General features: G+C 38.6%; 1 protein-coding gene across 1 annotated transcript; it reads left to right on the top strand.

Moving 5' to 3' along the window:
- Positions 1-10: 10 nt before the first annotated feature.
- IL18RAP (interleukin 18 receptor accessory protein) lies at positions 11-26,301 on the top strand. The gene is made up of 10 exons (XM_054578033.1): positions 11-80; positions 556-877; positions 973-1,156; positions 8,116-8,266; positions 12,423-12,488; positions 14,038-14,161; positions 16,074-16,225; positions 18,726-18,863; positions 24,939-25,112; positions 25,835-26,301. The coding sequence occupies exons 1-10, from the start codon at positions 11-13 to the stop codon at positions 26,299-26,301; spliced, it is 1,848 nt and encodes a 615-aa protein (XP_054434008.1).
- Positions 26,302-28,000: the final 1,699 nt, after the last annotated feature.

Here is a 28,000-nt window from a genome sequence, read left to right as displayed (position 1 = left end):
AGGGAGAATAATGTTTTACTTGGGATGTATATTTCTTTGTCTTGTCACAGGAGAGAGAATTAAAGGATTTAATATTTCAGGTAGGGGATTTCACTTTTCACATTAACACTGTGAATCTTGTAGTCAAAGTTTAAAGTGACAAATAATTTGATATATCAGTAGCATGACATTAATACAGAACACTTTCATCTTGCTGTTAAGATGGGTATGAGAGAGAAATTATTGAAGTGAACAGCTTTCAGCTGATACCAAACGTCGATGGGGAACCCAGTTACCATTTGGTGGGTGTTCAGTGGGAGCAGCAGAAGAGAAATGAAGGGTGGATTGGCCACCTTTACTGGGAAGTCACTATTGCCATTGGTGACACTGAAGTCTCCTGGGAGGGGTTAGAATGAGAACTTCCTTTTCCCTGCAAAATGGGAACACTGGAGGGGAAAGACACACAGCTACTCTTTGTAAAGATAAGAAGAGTTTCATCTTCTAATGTATTTCTGTGTTGCTCTTGTGTGTGTGTGTGTGTGTGTGTGTGTGTGTGTGTGTGTGTGTGATTTTCAGGTTGCTCCACCAAAAAATTTCTTTGGACATATTCTACAAAGAGTGAGGAGGAGTTTGTCTTATTTTGTAACTTACCAGGCCCACAGAAATCCCATTTCTACCACAGAAGTTCACTCTCAGCAACTCAAGGCCCTGGACACCTGCCCTGCAGTGATAGTAAGGACTTATCTGAGGTCCAGTGGTACCTACAACCGCAAAATGGAGACACGCTAAGGGAAATTACTAAAAACTATTCTCACATCATCCTGGACAAGATTACCCTACGTTTTCTGACCATGGAGATGAACAATGTTGGGTCATATATTTGTAGACCCAGGATTAGGTATGTCCTAAATGCATTCTTATCGAAAACACTGCTAAATTCTATATTATCTGGATATAATATTTATGTTCACAAGACCTTGTTAACTTTCATAGGAGCCCCCAGGATGAGGCCTGCTGTGTTAAGATGGTCTTAGAAGCTAAGCCCAAGACAAACATATCCTGTGTGAGTTCTGTACCACATAAGCAATATCTTCTTCTTGGTAGCACTGACTCCATATATTGCCCCAGCCTTGGCTGCCAAAGGGATGCACAGAGTCCAGAGGTGACCTGGTACCAGGTAAGAATGACTTTTCTAAAACTGATGCAAGTGAACGGTTTTTAATGGTAACATCTCTATCAGTATATAGAAATGTGGGTTTGAGGATCTGAGGGCTAGAAATTTCCAAAGTTTGGCCTTGTGCTTACAAGGAAGAGCTGACTTTTTATAAAGCTCTTTCCCCTAGACAGCCACAGAACCTGATATTTCAGTTATTAGAACCATCCTTTTAATAGTGCCAGGAAAATTTCTAAAAGTCTAGTATATACATGTGAAGTTAAGATATCAATTTACAACATCCACTAATGCAGAAGGCCAGATTAGTTCATTATACTGTCTTTAGAAAGCAATGGACATTGCTAAGGGGAAGAGAGCACCCTCCAAGTGAGACTTGAAGGGTTTCTGAAAGAAAGAAGAGAGTAGAATACTTTCCTAGGTGTCCACAACTGGGAGACATTTAAGGCAAATGCTAGCTGGTCCTGAGTAACAGGTGAGACAGTGAGGAGGGAGTGCCATACTAAGAGAAAGATAGAACAGGGGCCAGGAAAAGGCAAGGTTCATAATAATTTAGAGTTATAAACTACATTTGATTAAAAAGAGAAAACACTTCACATTTTCATTGTGTTTTATAGTTATACGGAGTGCTAACATATATACAAATACTTTATACGTATCTCCTCTAACATAGTTCTATGTATTTGACCCCTGGATGATGGAATCAGGGAATAATATTTAAATGACTTCCTACACTTGCAACATTTTTTAAAATTGCTTCCTACACTTGCAACAATTTTTATACTTGCAACAAGTCCAGTGCTTTGCTTTAAAAATCATGTAAAACTTTAAATTTGACTTCAAAATATATGTTTCCTAATATAAAAAATATCATTTTAAATTGCCACCAATTGAAGTCAAGAAGGGAGCTCCTGTTTATCTGGTGGTTTTATGCACTCCAAGACTTTACAATTAGAGACTGATGGGGGTACAATCACTATGGTGTGAGAAGATATTTTCTCACTTGATTCTCTTGAAACTTGGTGACAATAGGTGGACAGGAGTTATGTGTATTGTATGAATAAGTATTAAAGGATGATGAGTGATAGGCTTAAGGTCTCACATTTATATTTTAAAGAGACACTGAAAATGTGCTGGCTTCAATGAAATCCTAATTTAAGAAACATTAATTTCACAACCTCTAAAATAAAGCAAATAAAAGAGTCAATGGTTCTCCTCATTATTTTCAGTTCTCTCTTAAGAATAAAATTTCCCTCAAAAGTATTTGTAATCTGGATGACAGATACCTTTCTATGTCAAGGCAGGCTGCTCCTAGCCCAGGAAACCAGGTTTGCCCCACTTATTTCAGATGAAAATGCATATCTTTGAAATGAAAGCTTACTTTTACTTTTAGGTAAGAACAAGTGACAGAGTAGTTGCCAGCTTTCTGCATCTATTGTTCTTGTAAGATAAACCCTAAGGCTGTATGACATTTACAAAAGGAAACTTTATTTCACTTCTTTGGGGCATTGACTGAAAATGTCATGGTGTGTTTACTGGTGAACAGGCATCTGTTCTAAAAGTAGGCCAACATTGGCTGTTGTTAAAATTGTACCTTCTGATGCAGATTTGGAGATGTCATGGTTTAGGTTATGTTTTATCCATTGCAGAAGTGTGTGTTCACATGCAGACACACTTATGTATACACACAGATACACGCACAACTGGAAACTCTCAGACCTCACGGAAGCAACACTGAGAGTGATGGCATTAGGCAGAACATTGTACCCAATTTTTTTTTCTTCATGTAAAACCCAGAAACTCATGTGGCGGGTGACTAACACCTAAGACATCTCAGAGCAGATGATGCTAACACTGGCAGAGAGGATGAAAACATGGTATTGTTCAATTCAGATGAAACTAACTCACATGGGATATACCTGCCAGGCATACAGAATATCCAGCTGAAATAAATCCATAGGCTAGAGTCTCTGAAAGTTTCCAAAGTATTTTTATTAGACATGTCAAAAAATTTAGGCTTGGAGATTCTTGATAGAAATATTTAATGACTGAGAATTTGGACTTGAAGTAAATCAATTATTATATTCTAATGATGTTTTCTCTATATTTTATTTCTAAAAAACAATGAAAAAATAACTTTGGCATAAAGAGGTTTCAATGAGAGGGTATTTTATATTCATTAGCTAAAAAAAAATTCGACATGGGCAAAATTATAACAAAGTTCAGTGAGAAAGACTCTTCATGAACTCTTGTTTGTGCTGTGAATAACTTTTCCACTTGTGGTTTAAGACAGTCTCACTCACATGCCTTGTTTGCTTGCCACACTGCTGAAGTGGCTGCCAGGCCATCTCTGAGGCCTATGTTCCATAGAATTTTCACACATAGAACTGCCACTTCTCTTTCTTATTTCCTTTTGGCCTAGTTCTCACAGTGATTGGCACTGTATAGTATTCAGTGGGCCTAGTGACTTGGAGAATTATTGAGAATGAGGAGACTGGCTAGACCAAAGATTAATGTGATTCCAAATAGGAAAGAAGTAAACATCATTTAGATTTGATTTCTGAAAACTGTTTCCAAGGTTGAGACATTGGCCCATTTGATTGTTCTCAAGGTTAAATTTCAGACCTCTCATAATCTTGAGCAACTTCCTAACGTTGATTCAAGGCTATAATCCACATGTTGTCTAACCCATATTGAAAACAGAGAAACTATTGTCTTCTTTTTTCTGAACATTATATCAGTGCATTTAGTCGATGCTTGTATTAATTTTGGGTCAGCTTATTTTATAGTCAATTCATTTTAAGTTGGCAGGTAGGTCCTTTTCAAAGGAACTGCAATCGGACCTTTTCAATTTTTGTGCTAATAGAGTAGAATTTATAACCCATGTTTATGATTTTATATTTATTCCTATTAAACTATAATTTGTTGGTTTTAGCCTATCATTTTACATGTGAAGAGGTTAGAATTTTGATTTTGAAATGTAACATTAACCATCACTTCTGTATTGGTAAGACTTGTATATGAGATACATGCATGATAGGTCTTCACTCAAGCACTTAGTAAAAATACTGAACAATTGTTGACCTTAGATTTATCTGCCTAGTTACATATGGTCCATCAATCCACAACTTGGTGGGGGGAGGGGCACCATATTGCTGCTCCTTTACCAAAAAAGGCACTCAGAGATTGAATCATTCAGTCCACATGTATTCATTTTGTTTAAAAAGGTCATGAAAGTATTTTCTGAATGAATCAGTATAGTTAAGATACAGTGTGTCTACTGTATTCCTCTAAGGCTTTGGTCTAATAATTTTATCATGGAAGGAATTGAGATGACTGGCATAAACGTTGTTAGTAAAAGCAAGTGGCTGATATTAACCACCTTTTCTTTAAGTGTTCATAAATCATCTGTTTTAATAATTCATTCAAGACTTTGACTAGGGATTGACATTTAGCTCATCAGCCTCTAACTTTCATAATGTACCTTTTTCTCATTAAAAGTTAAGTATTAGTACAAAATTTATGTATAAGTAAAATGTTGTCAGTTGATGATTGTAGCAAGAGACTGTAAAGTTGCACTTGACAGGAATGTGCAGTGTGATCAATGGAAAGAGACATATGCTGGACACATTCCATGAGTGGTATGCATCTGGGGGCGGAGAGTTCTTGCCTGATGTAGTCAGAGATAGAGCTAGGAATAAAGGCTATATGTTGACTGAGTGGTAATTTGGTCCCTGTTGGTGAGTTTGAACTTACAAGTATGAATTCTGATCCAGGGGCCTATCAGGGGGATGCTAGTCATATTTTCAAGAAATAAAATAAAAGATGAAATGCTTTAATAGAGGGTGTGAAAGAGATGAGAGTCACATTTTGGGACTTTATGGCTCAAAAATTTGCAGCATTTGTCAAGTTGGAGAAAATAGCCACTAATTCAATTAGGGGTGAGAAGAGTCGACACATACAGATCTGGACACAATGAGTCATTAAAACAGACATGAAAACATCATGTCCATCAGGGAAGATAGGACTCAAGATCTAGATTCTGGGAGTCCCCCTAAGCTAGGTAGTAAAAGCCCACTTCCAGGGAGCACCATTCACAGAGAATAACACAATGTTCATTGTGCTCCCTGGAGTGACAGTATTGTCCAGTAGAGCAACAGATTTGTGATATTAGAGTAAAATACTATAATAACTATTTCTAGTAGAATGAACTTTCTTTGTTTCGCTCTTCTTGTTTCACACATACCTTTAGAAGTCCTTTTAGTGTCCTCAGCTTTTTTTTTCATGCCTCAGTTCTCTCTAGAACTTACTGACACTATTCATACAGGTTTACACTGAGGTGGTCCTCCTTATTTGTTTATGGTTTTTTTCCTCTTCTTCTCCTCCAACTCCTCCTTCTGTTTTACATCTGAACATAACAAAGAATTCCCTGTGCAGCCCTGTTAGGTCCTCTGTTTTCTACTAGAATCATTTGTGCTTGTGCTATTAGAATGCATTTTCCATCATTCTTAATATGAATTGCTTCTTATCTCTCTTCTTTGGTGATTCCTTTTAATTCTATCTCATAAAAATCTTAATGGCATGTATTGAGCCATGCTTACACTTTTTATGAAAAAAGTCAGGTCCACTTTGTATCATCCATCTTCCCTGTGGTTCAGCTGAGATCCTAGTTATAACTAAGCATCTTCTCCCTATTACTCTCTCATGTGATTTACGACACATCTTCACTCCAGTTCTGTTCTTTGTATGTAATTACTGTGTACTGTAGAATTTGATCTCTGAATTTTACCCCATGCTCTAAACCTTCCTTTTAAAGTGTTCTTGATCCTTGAGATGAGCTGATAGATTGTTTAACCTTATCTGTCTCACCACTTGGTCTTGTTTACTTCCCATCTGCAGGTGCTCCTCCAACCAGTTCTGCTCACCACCCTCCCCCCGACCCCTTTAGGCTACTGCCTGCCAATTTACTGGAAGTTCCTTCTTGAGCCACAAGAACCACACCAGAGACTTAGAGTGGGGGAATCCCTGACTCTACAAGTCAGCAGGCAAAGTAGAAGGGAAATTCCTCAGTCAGAATCTGAAACTCAAAACCCGAATAATTTAGATAAATTTTCAGTCCTCTCACTGACTAGTTTTGTGATATGGAGCAAAACATAAACTGCAGAAGCTCAGGTTTCTCATCTATAAAATGGAAAACAAAATTATGCAAACTGAGTTCAAGTCTTTGAACAATCATATGAAATAACATGAGACAGAACTTTGTAATCTATATGGATAATAGCCTTTTATTATTTTGTTATTTCTTTTTTACTGTTTTTTTTTTTCTTTTTACTGCAGTGGTGAGAGATATGTTCCTAGTGCTCTTAGTTGGAAACTGGAAGGCCATGTGCCATGTGGAGGCAAGGTGCTAAAAGGTTACTGACACAAATATACTCAATCACTCAACAAATACTTATGAAGTTCCTACTACGTCCCAGCCTCTAATGATACAAAAGTGATTATGATAGTCTTTGATTAAATTTATAACTTCCACACTTAGTTGCCATTAAAAAAAGTCAAATAATGTGATTTTTATGCTTCAAAACTTTTCTTTCAATTATACATGCATTTACTCACTCACTCTTCATTTACAAAGACCATTCCATGGCTAGCCTGCCTGTCATAGAATGGGGTCCAGAGATCAAACACAACCACATGCATCAGCCCTTTCAAATTGGCCTTATTTCTTGTATACATGCTTTGCTTCAAATGTTCTTAAAATGGCACTTATTTCAAATGGACTGATTCCTACACATTCTTCAAAGCTCTAATTTAACTGGAGGGTGCATTTCTGTTTCATGTAAGCTGAGTCAAAGCCACTGGCATGCATCAACCTCTGACTTACTACTCTGGGCCTGCATTCTTAGACAAAGCGCTCACTGGGAGAAAGGATTAATATTTATTCCACTCAATGTGTCCAGAACCAGGTATATGTCTTGGCACAAAGACTGCTTTCAACTACTACAGAGAAGATATCTCAATATTAAATACGTCATTACTATACAAAAGGTACACACAATGATGGAGGTGTGTGCTTACTGCTCTGAAAGCATGTCGTGATGCCTGACAACTTACCTCCATGAGAGCTACCTCTTGAGTGGGAGTTGAAGATTGAGCAGCAGCTTACTCACTGGGAAAAATAGTGGGAGACATGTGCAAATGCATGGATTGAGAAAAAACATGGTCATTTAGGGAATGGCTAGTGGTAGAGGGAGAATAGAAGGAAACGAGTCAAGGAAGGAATGGCAAGATCAGATTGTAAAGAACTCTAGACTTTTTCCCTCAGGGAAAAAAGCTGTCACTGACAGATTCTAAGTAAGAGAAGGAAATTTTCATAATCTATTTTAGTTCTCCCAAGACTTTGGGTCCACTATAAGTTAAATAATTGTTTTTCAATGATAAGCCATTCTTTGTCATACTTATATACACCTGATTATTCACTTAACATTTTAAATTTAAATTTCATTGTTTTATTAAAGTTAAATTAAAGAGGAAGCTTTATATTAGCTGCATATAAGAAATCTGCATCAATTTTCAGACATATAAACATATGTTTTTTAAAAATTAATTTATGTATTAGCTACTTAGAACATGATGAGCTTTCTAGAATACTCTCAGGGCCTGAGTCATGCTTTGGAAAATAATAAATTAATAAGATTGTGGTGAGCTGATTTATATTTGCACCTTGATCTCCACACACAATGTAGTATTTGAAAATGTTTCTTATTTTAAGAAAGAATTTTATAAATACAATTTTTGAACAGAGTCTTTTTTCTAGTTTGGGGGTATGATTGTTATGTCCTTATCTCAGACTGATTCCCCTTTCCCTCCTTCAAATTCGTGAAGTTTTTCAAAAGGTGCAATTAATAGTAATAATAATTGTCTGGTTAAAGAAAGTTATTTGATTTTCTTGTCTCTTGGATTAGAATGGAAGACTACTCTCTGAAAAAAGGAGCAACCCAATGCAACTGGATGAAATTTATGACTTTCACCAGGGCATGTACACATGTGATTATAGTCAGTCGGATAATGGAAGTTCATGGACAGTCAGAGCTGTTGTTCAAGTGAAAACCATTGGTAAGTAAGATTTTGGTTTAAAGATTTGAGATTTGAACCCCAGTTACCCAATTAAATTTATCCTCCTGTGGCTTAGTAATTTTTTTCCTTTTTTGAAAAGAGAGAACATAGATCTACAGCGTAGTCATGTAAAGCCTTAAATATTGGCAAACATCAGTTTCCCCATCAACCTAGATTCCACTCTCCAAGGAAGACCTAGTTCTGGATCATATTCAAATTGTCACAAGTTGGGTTTCCCATGCATTGATCCTTGGTTTGTTTTCATAATAAATTTAAAAAGGAATATTAATAACACACAGAGAAATAAGTGACACCCATGTACCTATCACCAGCTTTAATGCTGTTAACATTTTTTTCACATGCTTAAAAATCTTGCATTTCTTTTTTTAAGGAAACTAAACATTGCATATACATACAGCTTGAGACCTATGCTGACATCTCTTCCCTCCCTCCCGTCCCTGATGTAGTCCAGTTTTATAGTTTATATTCTTTCCATTTAGGCCTTTTTAAAATATATATCTATTAATAAAGTGGAATATTATTTTTTATTAAATGTGATTTGTGTTATAAACCATCGTATTATTCTAAAATATTACTTTGCCATTTACATGTTTATCAGCAATGAATAGATTTCTATTATTCCTAAATAATACTTGGTGTCTTCAAACTTTTTTTTTAAAATATGTGTCAAGTAGGGTCTCTTTTCCTTAGATTAATTTACATTCCATGAATACTAATGAAATTGAGTATGTTGTCATATGTTTATTGGCCCATTGGCTTTATTCTTCTGAGACTTCTCTTGGGTCATTCTTACTAAATTTACAAGTGTCAGCATGAATAAACTGTCATGTTATTATTTTAAGCATGGCCTATGTCAAAGCATAATCAAGTAAGCCATTCATGTTTTGTATTAAAGAGCTACAGAATGGCTGACTTATCTCTTAGAAATATATTAATCAATTTTACCTCCTCTTTTATTGTGTGATACAGTCCACACAGGCTATGCTGAAGCCAAGTCAGGCGCTCCTGCCTTTCCTGGCCCTCACACTCTTCACTACTTCAGACCTCAGCGATTTGGTTTTATTATATTGTTCCTTGGATAAAAAGAAAGAATGCAAATACCCAACTTGCACCACTTACCCCCTCCTAGTGATGTGTGATTGTTCTTTTTGTCAGGCATGATAAATTGGCCCATCAAATTTCCAGTGGCAGAATCTGCTTTTCTGTTTCCTGAAGGGCTCCTTGTAACATCTGCTTCAACTCTTTCAATTAAGCCTTGTCTTCCTCATTTACTTACTCATTCTTTTATTTATTCATTCTCACACAAATATTTGTTGAAAATCTTATATGTATCAGGCACTGAGCTTGGTGCTAAGGGTACATGAGTGAGAATGAGCACCTGGATACTCCCTCAGATCCCCAGAACTTAGTATTCTGTGGGATGCACAGAGGAGGAACAAGTCATCACAATATGGTGTGATGAGTGGAGAAAAAGTGGGGCATAGGGGAAGCCTACCAAATCAAAACCCAAGTATACCAAGTCCAAGTGAGAATTGAGGGGTGAGAACAAATTAACCCCATCATGGTGGGAGACATGCTGTTCCAGGCAGGGGAGCAGCATAGTTAATGTCCAGGAGAAGAGAGAGAGTGTGGTGCAGTCCAGAAAGAACATGGTCAGCTGAGGGTGAGTATCTGGAAATAGGAATGGCATTACACTGTCCCAGTAAGTTTAGACTTTATCCAAGGAACAATAGGAAGTCACTGAGGTTTCTAAGCAGAAGAATGTTATGAATAGATTTGTTTTTGAGGTAGATCATTGTCTACTGTATAGAAAATGAGTTTTTGGAGCAAGAATGAGACAAGGAGAGAATTAGGAGGCTGCTGTGGTCAAATAGGCAGTTACAGATGGTGGCCTAAACTGGAAATGGCAATGGAGATGAAGAGAAGTGGATGAAATCAAGAAATATTTAGAAGGTACTTATGAAAGGACTTAGGAATTGGAAGTGAAGATGAAGGGAAATGATGGGTCTAGAATGAAAGCTAGGTTTTAAGTTGGGCAACTAGGTAGACTTTCTGTAGTTTACTCATAGAGGATAGGATAGCATAGCACAGCACAGCACAGCATACATAAGGTCCAATATAAGGCATAGGTGTGAGAGAAGCAGGTTTGATTCATGTTCTTAAATGATGTCTCTGGTTGCTCTTTGAATAGACTTAGCAGAGGTGATAAGAAATGGCTTTCTGGTACATAAATAGAACATGATGATGAATTTTATCTGGAAGATAAAAGGAAGGGAGATCAACAATATTTTAGTTTTCTGGCCTGAAAAAGTTGGTAAATGGTGACACAATTTAATGAGACAGAAGAAGTTGAAAAAGAAGTTCTGAGGAAGAAGCTGAGTACAAGGTGGGGAAAAAAGTAGGTTTACAGTTTTTTTGTATGGAAAAAAGAATAATAATAAGTAATAATACAAGAATAAATTCTGTGTCTTTCATACTCACAACTATAAACCTACTTTTGCCCCATCCTGTATTATACCTGAAAGGACTTTCATTTATCCAAATCATGATGACACATAGGTATTTGGATAACTGGTCTGGAGATGCTTGGCTGGAGAGGTGAATGTGAGAGTGGCCAACATACACATAATATGCAAAGCAAAAGGGCCTGACTGAGAATGCCTAGGGAGTGAGTACAGAAAGAAAATAGTCCAGAGCTGAGGCCTAGAGCATTCCAACACTTGGAGAGGTAGGGAAGAGAAGAATCCCCAAAGGAGATAGAATAGGGGTATGAAAAGAAAGGAAAACTGTCCTAGACACAGTGACTAAAGTGTCTGAAGAAGAACAGTGATGTACTGCCTCGAATGGTAAGACCTGAGAACTTATCATTGGATCTGGAAAGGCAGAAGTCATTATTTACCTCAGAAAGTGGGTGTCAGTAGAAGGGTAGGGAGGAGAGCAGTACAGGAAATGAAATTGATGATGTAGGAAAGAGATCATTTCAAGAACCAAGGCCTTCTGTATGGAAGAGGCCTAGAGGATGAGCCATATTACCCAGGGAGAGTAGAACAAAAGAGCACTAGGAGAGACTGGGAAGGGAACTGATATCCATAAGAGGAACAGAGGAGAGGAACCCACAGCATATAGAGAAGTGAGCATAGAGCTGAGAGGTGAGCAGGAGAGTCCAGAAACAATGAACTGAGTTAAGAGAGGGTTCCAAAGAGGAGGTGGCCAATGCTGTTTAGAAGAAAGCAGATGAAAAATTCAGTTGTACCCAGTGGATTTAGGTGCAAGGAGTTTTCTGGTGACTTTAGCCAAAGCAGTTTCAGTAGAGTGATGGGATCAGAAATCAGATTCAATGGGAGGTGAGGAAATGGAGAAAACAAGCAAATAGCACTCTTTCAAGAATTTGGCTGAAACTGAGGAGAATGAGTAAGGTAAAGATGTGAGGTGGAGGATTTTATTCTTTTTTTAAGACATAGAGACGGAGCATGAGTAAATGTTAATAGGAACAAGAGAGACAATGTTAAAGACACAGGACAGAAATGTTGTAATTTCTGTCATAATTTCTGTAAAGGAGGTCCCTAAGATATATGAGAGGGCATCCAGAGTAAAGTTGGTTAATTTTCCTTTATCAAGAGATGGAACATGTTCTAGAGGAAGTTTGACAGTGGAGGCACATTTGAAAGTTTGTGGCAGCAAGTTGAGAAATAAATGATTAATAAAGGTCTGGGCTCACTTTTATTTTAAGACAAACCATGAATTTAAGAGTGAAGGTGGTGGACTCCAATGTGGCTGACTTTCACATTTTCTCATGTGGGTTCTCCATGCTGAATTACTCAGCCAGATGGCACCAGCAAGCAATTTTGTAGGAGAAGATGAGGATGGAGGATTAATTCTGCAATGGGTGAGCAGGGGTAGTATGAAAGAAATTAACGTTTATCAAAAACTAATATTTGCCAGCACCTGCACAGTCATTTTTAGAAGCTTGCTTTTCACATTAAAACCTGAGTATCTAGCCTTATGAAATATGAATAAAATTTCAAGAGGCAGCCCCAAGACATGGAGATCTAAGTGTGCCCATGCATGCACATCTTCAGCAAGCAGGCTTTCAGATCTCCCAGTGCAAATAATGATTTTCTTTTTCCTCTTTTAGTGAAGGATACGACTCTCAAACCAGATATTCTAGAACCTGTCAAGGACATCCTGGAAATAGAACTTGGTAAGGTGGGCTGAATTATCAAGTTTGGAAACAAGTCTAAGTGTGACATATGAAAAAGAGTTAAATTCAAGTCAAAAAGAATTGGGCATGAATCTTGACTCAGCCACTGATTAGTGTTTTGACCTTATAAGCCACTTAATCTTTCTAAGCCTCAGTTTTTAAATCTGTAAATACGCAAAATAAAACAAACATCACGAGGTTACATTGAGAGATATAGATAATATGTCTTAGGTGGCTGGTGCATTTTACATAGCCAATAGGTTTTAGATTTGTTTTTACTCACCGCTGGAATGGCTGATTACATATACTAAGTCCATGGGCTTGATTAGGTCTATAAATTTAACCAATTTACCAACTTGAGTATATTAACCTTTAAAAATGTGGTATTTGGTCTAGTGTAAGGTAATTATAGGAGAATGCTATAATCCCTGCTCAATTAATTTGCTTTCCAAAGTAGCGTCTTCTTTTGTTAGGAGGACAAAGTGACCTTCCCATGGTCCCCTTTTATTTTGTCAACTTCAATAACATCTACATCGTATCAAACAGTCTAATAAGAGCTGCATTATTAAAATCAAGCGCTGGTTGCTTCAATGAAATAAGTGTTCTTTTAAATGAGAGAATATTTATTACAGAAATGTGAGAATAGGTATTATGGTAAAGGACCGCTAGGTGGCAGGATCAGTATAACCTGATTATAGAAATAGCAAAATGGGCAATGACACAAGAATGGAAGTAGGAAAAAAGGGGAAAAAATTAATTAAAAAATAACAAAGTTTCATATGATCTCAGTGAATTTTAAAGTATTACTAGGGGAAAAACATTATTAAGTTGCAAAGATGAGTTTTCAAATACAGTTCTTAACTGTCTCATGGTTAAAATATTAAGTTTGAGGTAGAGCATGTCTGGATATCCTTAATAAGAAAATGGGGAGAAGGGGAAAAAACTGAGACAATTGTAATAGAATAAACATGATTTATAAATTTAAAATAAAAAAAGAAAATGGGGAGAAAGAGGGTAGTGTGATAAAATACATTTACATCCATAGTGCATTGTCCCAAAAACACTATGTCTAAATGATTTCTTCTCTAAACTACGTGCCACAGTTAGCTCGTGATTTTTTCCTCAATATGAAAATATTGGTTAGAAAATTGTTCTTTATTGACATACTTTGTACTGCATAACAGTGTTGGAAGACCGAGCTGGTTACTGAAACTTCATATTTTCCTGGTGTACATTCTCAGACCACACATGGAACCCAGTTCCATGATCATAGCCATGATCATTTTTCATTTCATGATCATGATCAATATTCATTTTTAAGAACATAGTCATATGTTTGAGATCTAAGTATTGCCCACTAGAGACTAACATACATGGTTTCATTTGTTTCCGAATGAGACAGGTAGACATTTGGTTATTTCTGGCACAAGTGTTTTACCTGTAAACATGTTGCACCAGGGAACAGTCTTCAGGTGGCATCTTCCTCATGCACAGAACAAAACATTCTCATGGGCTTTCTTCTTCTCTTCTGTGGCCCCTTCATTTTCAGGAAAGTCTTTGACTCTTCACTGCACAGCACGATTTGGCTTCGAAAAGAACTTTAATCCTGTGATAAGATGGTACAGCAAAGATTCTGACCAGGAGTTGGAAATCCCAACAACTGAGGTGAGAAGGTAAGAAGGAAATTAGAGGACAATATTCTTTCCAACCCATAATAAATGCTTTCACCTTTGTAAACCTCTAAAATGTGCACACAGAGGTGAGCATACACACACATACATTCACACACAGTTGATGCTGTAGCCATGAGCACCAACTAGTGGTGAAAATGAAAGTACAAAAGTGTGTGTTAATTTTAAATGTGGAGGCCAAATTCAGTTTCTGACAGGGCCATAAAATGAAATATTTAAGTTGCTTTAAAGCTCAATTTGTAGCAACAGTTTGATATGGCTGCTTTAAACATCAAGCTAACAAGAAGACAGGCACACTGACCCAGGCTGCTTGAATAGAAGCAGCATGTCCAGCAAAAACAGAAAAATGCTGCCCACCATCCCTACTCCAACCTCCCATTTTCCCCAATGCCATTCATTTAGAGAGTCCAAATCTGCAGAGCCATTAACAATCTTGAAAGTGTGAAATGAGGAAATGGTACTAGAATAAGGAGTCTGACCAAAAATTATGTGAAATGAGGAAGAGTTTAAGCAATGCAGCCCGGGAAAGGAGACTCAGTAGTGGTATCTGTCTTGAAGTGTTTGGAAGTTGTTATGTTTTATGAGAAACTAAACTGTTTGTGGATCTCAAGAGCACAGGACCCAGATTAGTGGCCAGAATTTACTGGGAAGACTATATAGCTCAATATAATGGAAAATTCTAGCCATTTGGATCTATCCAACTCCTCAAAAAGCTGGACTCTGGTCGTTGGAGGGTTAAGGGCTTGGATTCAATCTGTTAGGCATATTGCTAAAAAATACAGTTCCTCATCTTCTAAGATCTGTTCCAATGTAATAGTCTATGTATTAAGCACAATTCTGATTTTAAAAATATTTTAATAAACAAATATATCATATTTGATAGAATACAACACTATGAAAAATAAAGGACAGGCTTTGGGAACAGTAATAAAATTTAGCAAGAACTTCTAAAATAAGGAAAGTCATTGGGTTTTCTATTGCATCTTTGATATTGCATCAAAGTTCAAAGTAGTTGAGTATCACAAAGAGAGTATGTTCTGACTTCCCACGGCCTTTGGTATGAATCTCTGTTTTCCATCTGTTGGAAATGTGACCCTGTGAGCCTCCATCATGCCATCTACAATCCACCTTGCAAGGTCCCTGTAAGGAGTATATGCAGTAGAGGTGATATGCTTATCACAGCTTCTGGCAGGTAAACAGCATTTTGTGAAAAAAAAGTTGGTATTATAGGCTCCAAGCTCTATAGCCTAATGCATTATTCACATAAACAGTATTCCTTAACATGGGAACAGACTAGAGACTGGCAACTTTAGAGAATCCAAATTATGAATAAATGCCAAGACTCCCACTTCCTGCACGGGGTAGAATGGCAGTCCCAAGAATCAGGTTGCCACATCCCAGTAGTGTGAAATAAGACTCACTTTCTGTGCCTGGTCTTCATTGCTAGCCAAGTTAGGATAATCATATCATTCCCTTGTGGGGTTTCTTTGAGGTGTGGAATGGAAAAGAACAAATACCCCTCATTTTGTGCTCAGAAGATGGCCTGATACATAGTAAGATCTCTGTAGCAGTTAATAACTTTTAATATTTTTCTCAAGTTATTGCTAGAATCTATTTTCAGGGGGAATTCTTAAAGTAAGAAAGGTCAGCTGGGACCCATAAATAAATTATATCTTAGTGTTAGTGCTTATAACAATGTTTAGCAGATTCAACAATTAAAAAAAACAAAAACAGGCTCTTCCAACTGTGTCATGTTCTTTTGGAGTTTCCTATTGCATGATCCCATGGCTCTTCAGGAAGCTAGACTGTTGGCTATTTACATGAGTTCCAAACACTGTAAATGGGTGTAACTTTATCCACTGAATTGGTGTGATATTTTTTTCTCCTTTCCCAGTGTTAAAGCCACTTTTGAGGATGAAATCATCAAGTGTGTTGTCCACTTGAAAGAGGTTACTCAGAGTGATCTTCACAAGACATTTATTTGCTTTGCCCAGAATTCCATTGGGAACACTACTCAGTCCATTCAATTGAGGGAAAAGAAAAGAGGTAAACCTGGAACATTACTGCAGAATGCACACAACTGTTTTAATCTGAGGGGAGAGGAATTTTTCTTAAATAAAAGTGATGATGTAACCAAATAAAAACGAGAGTTTGGCTACCCACTACCCAAAAGGCAAACTCTAGAGGCAGAGACTGGTGAGGAAAGAAAGAGGTTTTTATTCAAATGCTGAACAATCTGGGAACTCCCCATCACAAAACTCGTCTCTTCCACAAAACCCAGACAAAACCTAGCTGCCCTCAGCAAAACCAAAACAAAAGGCAGTTCCTGCTCCATTTTAAATTACCATCTTTTGGAGTCCAAGGCAGCTGCTAAATTGTCACCCACTTAGCTTAGCTTGTTCCCAGCTGCTGTCCAGCTTCAGGCTCTCTCCTGGTGGCTGTGTGTGGAGCAGATATGGCCATGGCCATGTGGCTGCTAGGGCTTCAAATTCTCATGCTCCCAGGCCAGAGGTGCATGGATGCACCAGAGAATGCTACACCAGGTCCAGAAGAAAGAGAGCGAGACACTCTCCCGAAAGCCATGGGCCATGTGATTGCTAAAACCTCATGACCCATGAAGAGGACAGGCCAGTGCACCATCCAAGTGAAGGTCCTGGGTAGCAAGTGATGAGCAAGAGAGTGTTTCTCTGTTCCCCTGGGTTTATATTAGCTTCAGGTGTGGGATGGGCCAGGTGCTTCTCAGAATGGACAATTAACTTCTCAATTTTTTGCGTATTTTTGGTGTATCCACCCGCCAACCAATCCTTTCCTTCCCCAGGCTACAATGGCAATCCTCTTTAGTCCAGTTCCGACCCCTGCCACCATTTCAACTTCTATTGTGCATGTGCCTGCCTCCCCGTAGTGCCACCCCCAATGTGGTACTGAAAGTGGGTAGGAGGTTTCTTTCCTCAGTTCAATTATCTTGTTAACCTTGTGCACTCTCAATGTAAGAACCTCTCTCTGCTACCATCATGGCTGTGGAGGACACTCTTGTAGCATTTCATCAGCTTCGCACCTCCCATTCCTTACTCTCTGTATGAAGCATGTTGCCCACACTGGGGCCCGCTGATAGTGACTGAACCAAAAGCCTGAATAAAAGAAAACCCTGGAAACCCCTCATGACCTCTCAGGTAGTGCCTAGGGCAACCTCAGCGGGTGGGGCAGGGCATCTACAACCAGGAGCAGGACCTCTGTATGGAGGGCATGGGAACCTGAATGTTCACAAGGCACGTGCTTGGTTACATGGGCAATGCAGCCTCATGCCTGTGGGACCTGGCACTGTCCTGTGAAACTCAGTATCCTCCCCATGACCCCAGGCGGTTCATGAAGGCATTCATCGAACCTCTGACTTCTGTTCCCAGTCCCCAATGAGCATGGCTTGGTACACAGGCAGCTCCCAATTCCCATTCCCACAGCGTAGCTCTATCTCCCCCTGCAGTCCCTCCTGTTTCCTGCCCTCAGCCCACTCCCAGAGGTCCAGATGGGCTGTCTATTTCTATCAATGGTGATAGCAATTAATATTTATTATGTAAGACAATGTTCTATGCATTTCTCTATATTAACTCATTTAATACCTTGACCAAGGCCATACACAACTATTAAGTTTCATATCAGTGATCCAGAGATGGTCTTCTTAACCAAAATTTTGTGTATTGGGGTTGTGTCAGAATAGCTCATCATTCAGGCATTCACTCATTCATTCTGCATATACCTATGCATGCTCTATGCGATGGGTGTTGTGCAAGGACATAAGTCCCTTCCCAATTTTTCTTTCCTGGCTTCCAAATCCATAAAACATGTTGGTTAGGTATTTGAGAGTGGAGGTGTGACAATGTAGTTTGTCTCAGTGTCCAGAAGTATATACGTATATCACTGATCATAACATTTTAAGGCTGGCGTGAATGTTCCTGGTGAGGAATAGTTTCTCATTTTTTTTAAGAAGATGCTCAAGGATGAAGTTGACATCATTCATTCATTCACTTGATAAATTATTTTTAGAATGGGTGATTGTGAAAACCCATGAGACAAATAAGACAAAATTTGTGCCTGGTCCCCAGTGGATTCTCTGTGAATTTGTGTTTCATGAGTTAGGTGCCATGGAGGGTGCAAAAGTGAGCCAGGCATAGCTCCTGGCCTCTGGAAGTTTAGACTTTAGTAGGGACAATGATGCATGAAAATAATTTACAATATACAATGAGAGGGTTACAAATGTGTTGTGTAGAAGTTTATGGGGAAAATGAGTAAAAAATCGTTGTGATCAGTTTCCCAGAGGCTGATCAGGAACTGCCCATTCCTCCAGGCTCTCTCCAGTTCATCGTAAGATAGTTTCCTCAGGGTGTGATTTAAGGCATTTTTGCATCCAATAAAAACGCTTTCAATAGCAGTGATATTAGTAAAATATTGGGGCAAGAAAAGGCTTTGTGTGGGTCCACAGCATTGGGCTGAATAAGGTCTTGCCACAGGAATATAGCTCTGCATTTGCTAACGATTGCCATGTTTTCCCCAGTGGTGTTCCTGTACATCCTTCTTGGCACTGTCATGACCCTAGCAAGTGTGTTGACAGCAGCTGCTCTCCTCTTCATGTACTGGATTGAAATAGTGCTGCTGTACCGAACCTACCAGAGCAAGGATGAGACGCTCGGAGGTAAGGCGACTCCAACTTGGGTCTGACTTTTCCTCTCAGGACTGACTTAGACAAAAGAGCTCCAAAAATGGATAATTCCTGATGGATATGGTCATGCTCTTCAAGCTTTGTGATTTCCTCCAGGTCTGATGGTGCATACCTGGGAAGTCTGGGATCAGGCAAAGTCTTTTTTAATTCCAGTTACCAGGAATCTTGCCAATGATGCTATTGCCAGACATGTTGGACTTGAAAATATTCTCACTATTAACCAACTTAAAGCAATATGGTAAATGACTTAACACCTCTGTGCCTTGGTTTCCTCTTTGATAAAATGGAATTGTAACCACAATTTCAATCACAATGAATGCTATGAGGGCTCATTGGATTAAGACATCTTAAGCTTTTAGAACAGCATCTAGCACATAGTGAACACTCAGTACCATTATTATCTCATGAGTACTAAGTGTCTGCCAATCAAGTGTATTGGCTACCTGAATTGTCACAGCAATCCTACAAGCCAGAAAGAGAGACCTGAAGTCATGTGCCCCAAATTGAACTGCTAGGCAATCTTAGAGCTTGGGACTTGGACCCAAGCAGTTTGACTTAGAGCCCCCATTAATAATTAACTTTTTCAGCCTTATCTGTAAAACGGGGGACTTGAAGTTGGTGGAAATATCACAAAAAATGTGAAGTTCTGTAAGATGCAATATCATACTATTAATGAATTTTCTCAATTTTCCCATGAGACAGGATAATGACATTTATTAATGTTTGCTTCTTCAAAACAGAAGAGCTGCTTCTGTGTTTTTCTAGTTCTGGAGTCCCCTAAAGTTAGGATGTTTGAAGTTTTAGCAAGTAATTTTGTGGTTTGGAAAGAGCGTAAGCTCCTCTGCTGGACTCTGGAGCTAATTTCTTATCTGACAGACCCCTCCATACAATGCTTCTCTCATACCAGAAACTCAGTGAGAGCTATCCTACCTCTGGGGAAATGGGAGTCAAGAAATACACGAATCATATCTTCCTTTAGACTGAGGGTGCCCAACTTTTGGCATTTCTGGGCTACACTGGAAGAAGAGTTGTCTTGAGCCACACATTAAATACACAAACACTAATGAAAACAAAAAAAATCTCATAATGTTTTAGGTAAATTTATGATTTTGTGTTGGGCCACATTTATAGCCATCCAGAGCTGCACACAGCCTGTGGGCCGCAGGTTGGACATCCTTGCTTTAGATCAATTATTAAGAATACATGCTAGAAATCCTTAAGCCAAGAGTGTTCATGAGATTTATTTTTTTTCCAAGTTAGCTTTTCTGAATTAATCCAATTATCTAATCAATGTCTTAATCATTTCCCTGGACATCTTCATACTTCTTTTACTAAAATGTTATTGATCTTAAGATTCCAGAGTGGCACAGAAGAGTCAATTGACTGTGAAACACTTAAATATGCCCTTTCTCTTTTTACTTTGCACTAGAAATCTAAGGGGGCAGAACCCAGGTTTCAAGCACAATGATTTGGTGCCCACTCTGACCAATCTAATGTTATTCAGCAAAATGAATGTTTCCTTTGATGCTGATGATGAATATACAAAAGTGTAGAGAGATATAGACTGTCACAATTTTGGAGGACATAGCAGGTTGTCTAGTACTTCCACTCTAATTTTATTACCAAATCAATATAATGTTTTCAGATTATAGAAAAATCCTAGTTTGCTGGATTTTCCCACAGATATGAAAGGAATTGAGGCAACTATGGTGTGTTACATATTTAAACTGCACAGCCTTTATCTGCTGGCCACATCCATGAATGTCCTTTCCACCTCGGTAACCAGTAGTTTCCTCGAATAGCCTCTTGAGCCTCAGGTCTTTGGCACCTTCATTTCTTATCTCCAGACTTCCCCCACTCTTCCTTTTCTATTTCTGGCCTCTTCTACTGGGCCTTATTTTAGGTCCACATTGAAAAAGTGTACTTCTAAACTGCAGCCAGCACTATTACTATTTTGTAACTATTATTTTCCAGGCAGTGTACGAAGTGCTGGAATATAAACCAGGTGTGCTCAATCCCAAAGCCCATGGATTAACTTTGGGGGGTTTTTACTACTTTCAATTAGTTCTTTAGCATGTCCCCCTAATCAATGTTTATTTCTAATCATTTAGTCAATAGAGGCATATGAGACCAAAAATATCCTGAAATAAGTTCTGTAAATATAGAGTCTCATTTAGAAGGTGGGGGGCTAATGGATGTTTATCTTGAGCCTGCTATGAACCAGACACCAAGCTTGTCTCATGCAACCCTGAAAGCATCCCACTAGGAAGTTATCATTGCCTCATTCTACACATAGCATTCACGCAGTGGTATATGTGCCATCAGCTCTCTAACGTGCAGGGTGCTGTGTGTCAGTAGTGCTTTGCTCACTGGATATCATGCTTTGATGGAGTAGACTTTTCTTTGATGTGCAACTAATGAGACACTGAAGATACAAGGAAAACTCCGAGGAACTTCTGAGTGCTTGGATTTATCACAGAAGGCCCCAGCTGTTGTATCTGATATCAGTGGAACTGTGGGAGTTCTTCAGTAAGCAGAATTTGATTGTAGTTTCCAGATAGACAATAAATACCACTCAGCAGTGTAATTTTGAAATGGACTCAGCTGCTGTTCTTAATTTTTTAAAATCAATTCAGTAATGATCCCAACCTTTTTTTTTATTGTTCAAATACATTTGTCTCCATTTTTCTGCCACCACTTTCCCCTGCCCCACCCACTCCTAACTCCCACCCTCAATCCTTTCCCCACTTTGGCTTTGTCCGTGGGTCCTTTATACATGTTCCTTGATTTGACTCTTCCGCTTCATTTCCCCGTTACCCCTCCCTCTTTCCCTCTTGTTACTGACAGTTTCGTTTTTCTTTCAGTTTTTTTGGTTTATTTTTCCTGCTTGTTCATTTTGTTCATTAGGTTCCATTTATAGGTGAGATCATGTGGTATTTGTCTCTTGCCCTCTTGCTTATTTCACTTAGCATAATGCTCTCCAGTTCCATCCATGCTGTTACTAAGGGTAGTAGCTCTTTCTTTATTTCTGCTGTGTAGTATTCCTTTGTGTAAATGTACCATAGTTTTTTGATCCAATCATCTACTGATGGGCATTTAGGTTGTTTCCAACATTTGGCTATTGTCAATTGTGCTGCTATGAACATTGGGGTGCATAGGTTCTTTTGAATTGGTGTATTATGATTCTTATGGCATAATCTCAGCAGTGGAATTGCTGCATCAAAAGGAAGTTCCATTTTAAACTTTTTGAGGAACTCCCAAACTGTTTTCCACAGTGGCTGCACCAGTCTGCATTCCCACCAACAGTGTACTAGGGTTCCCTTTTCTCCACAACCTTGCTAGAACTTGTTGTTTGTTGATTTGTTTATGATGGCAATTCTGACAAGTGTGAAGTGGTATTTCATTGTGGTTTGAATTTGTATTTCTCTGATGGCTAATGATGCTGAGCATCCATTCATATGTCTCTGGGCCCTGCGTATGTTGCCCTTGGAGAAGTGTCTGTTCAGATCCTTTGCCCATTTTTTAATTGGATTGTTTGTCTTCCTGGAGTTGAGTTGTGTGAGTTCTTTATATATTTTGGAGATCAACCTCTTTCCAAGTTTTCATTAGCAAATATATTTTCCCATATGTATACTTCCCTTTTCATTTTGCTGATGTTTTCTTTAGCCATGTAGAAACTTCCTATTTGCTGAACATGACACCAGCACAGAAATAATCAAGTAAATTAATGAAATATAATTAACATTATACAAACAAACATATATACCTGTCTAACAATGTAATATATGATAAAATCGATATTTCAAGTCAATGGGAAAAATAAGGCTTAATCAACAAATAAAGTTCATGGAACAATATTACTTGAAAAAAAAACAAATATAGAGCCTTATTTCACACATTATACAAAAACTACTCAGGTGAATTAAAAATCAATATGTAAAATCTAAGGAGTTTCTGGAGAAAATACAAAATAACATTTTTCTTATCCTGAAGAAAAATATGTAAACCCAGAAGCAATAAAGTAAAATATTGACAATAAGATTATATTAAACATTTAAGACTATACAGTAATATGCATATAAAGAAGTTAAAGTACAAGAAAGAGAATAGGAAAGTATTTGCAACACATCTAAAAAGGGTTAATATTTGTTAATTTTTTTTTTAGGGAAAAAATTCTACAAACATTTAATCAAAAAATGGATAAAGGATACCAAAAGTCATTTAAAGCTTTTTTAAAAATCATAGAAATAGGCAAGAAATATACAAACAACAGATTTAGTTTCAAAAAACAATAAAGTAACAATTAAAATAACACATCATTGTCACCATCAGATTAATAAGTATTAAAAATATTGGTAATATTAAGTATTGGTGACTGTGAAAGGAACTGGATATTCATAAACTCTTTTTCTCTGTCTTTGTAAAGCAGTCCCTTTAGCACATTATGCCATGTTGGTTTGGCAGAGGTGTATCCTTTTAGCCTTCTTTTGTCTGGGAAACTCCTTATTTTGCCTTTTATTTTAATCGAGAGCCTTGCTGGGTAGAGCAGTCTTGGTTGCAGGCCTTTGCTTTTCATTGCTTGGAATATTTCTTGCCATTCCCTTCTGGCTCGTAGTGTTTCTGTGGAGTCAGCTGCTAGCCATATCAGGGCTCCCTTGTATGTTACTACCTGTTACTCCTTTTCTGCCTTTAGGATTGTCTCTTTGTCTTTGATATTTGCCATTTGAATGATGATGTGTCTTGGAGTGGGCCTCATTGGGTTCCTCTTGAATGGGACCCTCTGTGCTTCCTGGACTTGCGTGACTTTTTCTCGCCTCCAATTAGGGAAGTTTTCCATCGTTACATTTTCAAAGAGGTTCTCTATCCTTTGTTCCTATTTTTCTTCTCCTGGTATCCCTATTATACAGATATTACTACATTTCAGGTTGTCCTGCATTTCTCTAATTGCCTCTTCATTCTTTTTGAGTCTCTTTTCTTTTTCTTGCTCTTTCTGGGAGCTTTTTTCTACCTTGTCCTCCTGCTCGTTGATTCGATCCTCTGCTTCACCTAACCTGCTTTGATTCCTTCTACTGTATTCTTCAGTTCAGAAATTGTATTCTTCATTTCCTCTTGTCTCTTATTAATAGTGTCTATGTCCTTTTTCATGCTGATATAGTGTGCAGTAAGTTCCTCGTAGTCTCCCTGAAGTTTTTGGCAATTCTCTCTGAGCTCACTGAGCTCATTGAGCTTTCTTAGAAACATTGTTTTGAACTCAATATCTCATAGTTTACTTGCCTCTATTTCATTTAGTTCTCTTTCTGGGGATTCCTCCTTTCCCTTTAGTTGGGGGGTGTTTCTTTGTCTTCTCATTATTTGTGAGACTCTTCTTTTTTGCTTCCGCGTCTTATATTGATCTGCCTTGATTTCCTGACTTTGTGGTGTGAACTTCTATTGTAGAAGACCGCTGTTTTTCCTTTCTGGATCTGCCTCTGATGATGTCTGATATTGATCCCATCTGACCTCAGGCAGTCTGTTCGAGACTTCCAGGAATCTACTGTCTGTGGCTCTCTCCTTCAGTGGTTTATCAAGTCACTCTGTCCCTAGCAGTCAGGCGTAGGCACCACAGGGCAAGGCAGAGCCCCTCCTGGGGGCAGGGTTATTGGGTCCTCTCACACTGCTGCCACTCAGGGGTGTGTTCTGCCTGAACCACATGGCTGCCTCTGTATGGGGGAGGAGTCAGCGCCCGGATCCCTCCAGCTGCTTTCTCCATTCTCTCCCCAAAGCCTCCATCTCCAGACTCTCCTCACGTGTCTCTAGACCACTCTGCACCCCCTTTAGCCAGGGAGCGACTATCTGTGGCTGCCTATCTGTGCTGAGCAGTCAGACTTAGGCACCACCGGGGCAGGGCTGAGTCCCTCCTGGGGGCAAGGTTATTGTGTCCTCTCATGCTGCTATGGCCTCAACTCTTATTTCTTACCCATTTATCATATGTTTTGAGCACATGTAGATATACTATGATAGTAAAAACTTTGTAAATGGCTTATATTTTTTATCATTCCTCTTTTTCAGATAAAAAGCATTTTGATGCTTTCATATCTTATGCAAAATGGAGCTCTTTTGAGAATGAAGTAAGTTCATCTGTGAGTGAAGAAAACTTGGCCCTGAATCTATTCCCTGAAGTTTTGGAAAACAAATATGGATACACCTTGTGTTTACTTGAAAGAGATGTGGCTCCAGGAGGAGGTAGGTCCTGTATGCCAAGGGAAAATACAGAATAAAAGAGTCAGTTAAATACAAGTACTGTCTAAGTTTTCTTGTCACTCTTTTTGTTGAGACATACATTTTCTGGAAGGTTTAATGGGCTTAGAACTTTTGGAGGAACAATACAGAAAAATATGTTTTGCAGAGACATGTTCTATCACCTAAAAAAAAATCTATCTTTAGGAGAAAAAATAATATTGGGCCATAGAGAAGGCTTGTAGAACAAAGATGTCTTTCCTGGTTCTTCATGTGGAAGTCACTCATCCTTTCAAACAAGTGATCCCTCTGCATTCTGGGATTCTGATGGCCACAAACCTCACCTCTGGATTAAGCAGGCTCTGTGAGCAGCACCCAGACCTGGGCTTGCATCAGATGTGTAGACCTCATCCCCTCCTGCTGGCCTGTCATGGTTCTGCTACCTCACCTAGGGGACTGAACATTCCCCTGGCCTCTTTTTTCCCAGTCTAAACACAAGGGGAGAACTGTAAAATTGAGAGTCACTAGACATTAAAGTATATTTTCAACTGTCTGTGAAGTTGATATAGTGAATGTGCTATAGTCAACCATATGGAAGGAGGAGTTTCTTTTGTCTTTCCATAAGAGTGCCTGTGCCAAGGAACCCTCTGTGCAGATCTGGGACAGTCAGGCTTGTCACTCAAGGTTTAAAAACAAGAGTTGCAATTAATTTAATTCTTTATTTCTAGTGTATGCAGAAGACATCGTGAACATTATTAAGAAAAGTAGAAGAGGAATATTTATCTTAAGCCCCAGCTATGTTAATGGACCAAGTGTCTTTGAACTACAAGCAGCAGTGAATCTTGCCTTGGATGATCAAACACTGAAACTCATCTTAATTAAATTCTGTTCCTTCCAAGAGCCAGAGTCTCTACCTCATCTTGTGAGAAAAGCTCTCCGGGTTTTGCCCACAGTCAATTGGAAAGGCTTAAAATCAGTGCCTCCCAATTCCAGGTTCTGGACTCAAATGCGCTACCACATGCCTGTGAAAAACTCTAAAGGATTCACATGGAACTATCTCAGAATTATCTCAAGAATTTTTTCACTGGAAAGACTTAGTAAAACAGAAACCACTGGGAGGAGCTCTCAGCTCAGGGAATGGGGAGCTGGGCCACCTGAACCACCTCCTTCCAGTCATGATGAGCAGAGATGTTGATGGGCAGAACATATAGCATGGATATGGCTGATCAAAATGGAAGGTGTTCTGCCAGCCCTGAGCAAGTGTAATAGGCACTGGGATGACACTGAAGCTGTGGTTAAGGCTTCTGATTTCCTAGACTGGACAGATACTTGCACACATTCAGGATATACCTCCTTAAGACTTTCTTAGTGGTCAACAGAATCAGCAGATGCATCCACTATTTTACTTTGTGGCTACAGACTATCATGTCTACTATGTATTGTACATGTAAATGTATGTATACTTGCAATAAAATAAATATTATTTTATTAAAAACAATTGATGTAAACCTTGCCAAAAGCTTCCCTGTAAAGAAGACAATTCTTACTCTATGTTCACCTATTAACTCTGAAGCACAGAAAACAAGTAGGAAAGGCAGAGACCAGGGAACAAGGAGCACAGAAAGCCACAATTAGTCTTTACTGTGTTCTTCTGGGAAGTAACACCTCTGGGCAGATGAATTGGAGGAAGGAGAGCTTTCCATTGGGCTGATGCAGTTCTGTGCCAGTGTATGAGACTTAGGGAGTGGAATAGGGATATTTTCAGCTTCTCCTTGCCCCTTGGGCTTTGTGCAGGATCTGAAGTATAAAGTTTTGCTCTGGGCCAACAGAACTAGGGACCATCTAGGCCAAAATGAAGTCCAGTGAATGGACTAACAACTGTGTACAAAGAGGAAAGACAGTGGCAAGAATTAACTGCCGATATAAGAGTGTGAGAAACAAGTTTGCACACTGGTTAAAAGAGAGCTATAGTGGATCTTGAATAGAGCTTCTGTCTGAGTCATTTGTCCATTGAGGTTTACACTTCTTATGTGCTTCCTGACCTATGATCTCAGCTGAAGTCCTCTTAGGTAATGGGTGATTTGCTGAAGACCAAGTAGTTGTTCCTGACAGACAAGACTTTCATTCTCATATGTTTGCTTTCCTTCTGGAGAGTTCAAATAGTGTTCTAGTCATATGTGAATGTAAAACTTTTATGCTCTCTAATGTCTGGTTGGCTGAGATGATTCATTTGAGTGATAAAGAAAAGCAGCTTCTGGACTCATTCACATTTAATGTGTCACATCCACTGTATAAATGTGACCCAGGTTTGGATTGGCTAAAATTCACTGTCATCTGGCCACTGATTGGAGCCTGTGTGAAATGCTCTAAAGTTCTTTTTTCATAGAGGAGCCCACATCATAAAAACCATTGTGGCTTTGGCACTAAGTAACATCCTTGTTGGGAATCCCAGTGATAAAGTTAAAGATGAGTTAAAGGGTATATATTATTCCTGCAGGAAGTTTCTTGTGGGAAGGCTCATTGTAAGGTCTCGGTGGAGAAGAACCCACACTTTCATTGTGACTTTGTGTTATACGGAAGGCCAGAATACCTATTTTTCCTACTAAAAACTCTCTGAGTTCTAAGACTCAGATACCTCTAATGGTCAGTCTATCTAGGTTTATTTTATCCTAAAATAAATATCAGTCTAGAGTTCTGTTCTGAGCTTAACAGAAACTCAAATTGAGCCTCTGGAACAATCTTTGTCTAACAATTGCAGAATATACTCTTTCCAAGTTAGTAGGTACACTGAAGATGACAAAATCAGGACAATGGTTTATTTATATTTTTTACATGTAAATCAATAAATACAGAGTGGACAACCAAAACAAATGTTCTATATATAGGAGGATGAT

The sequence above is a fragment of the Pteronotus mesoamericanus genome, unplaced genomic scaffold (genome assembly GCF_021234165.1).
Source record: "Pteronotus mesoamericanus isolate MK-2021 breed Mesoamerican mustached bat unplaced genomic scaffold, CSHL_Meso_final contig_48, whole genome shotgun sequence".
NCBI classification, from domain to species: Eukaryota; Metazoa; Chordata; class Mammalia; order Chiroptera; family Mormoopidae; genus Pteronotus; species Pteronotus mesoamericanus.
The sequence above is the reverse complement of the archived record's forward strand: the minus strand, read 5'-3'. Positions and strand labels throughout refer to the sequence as shown.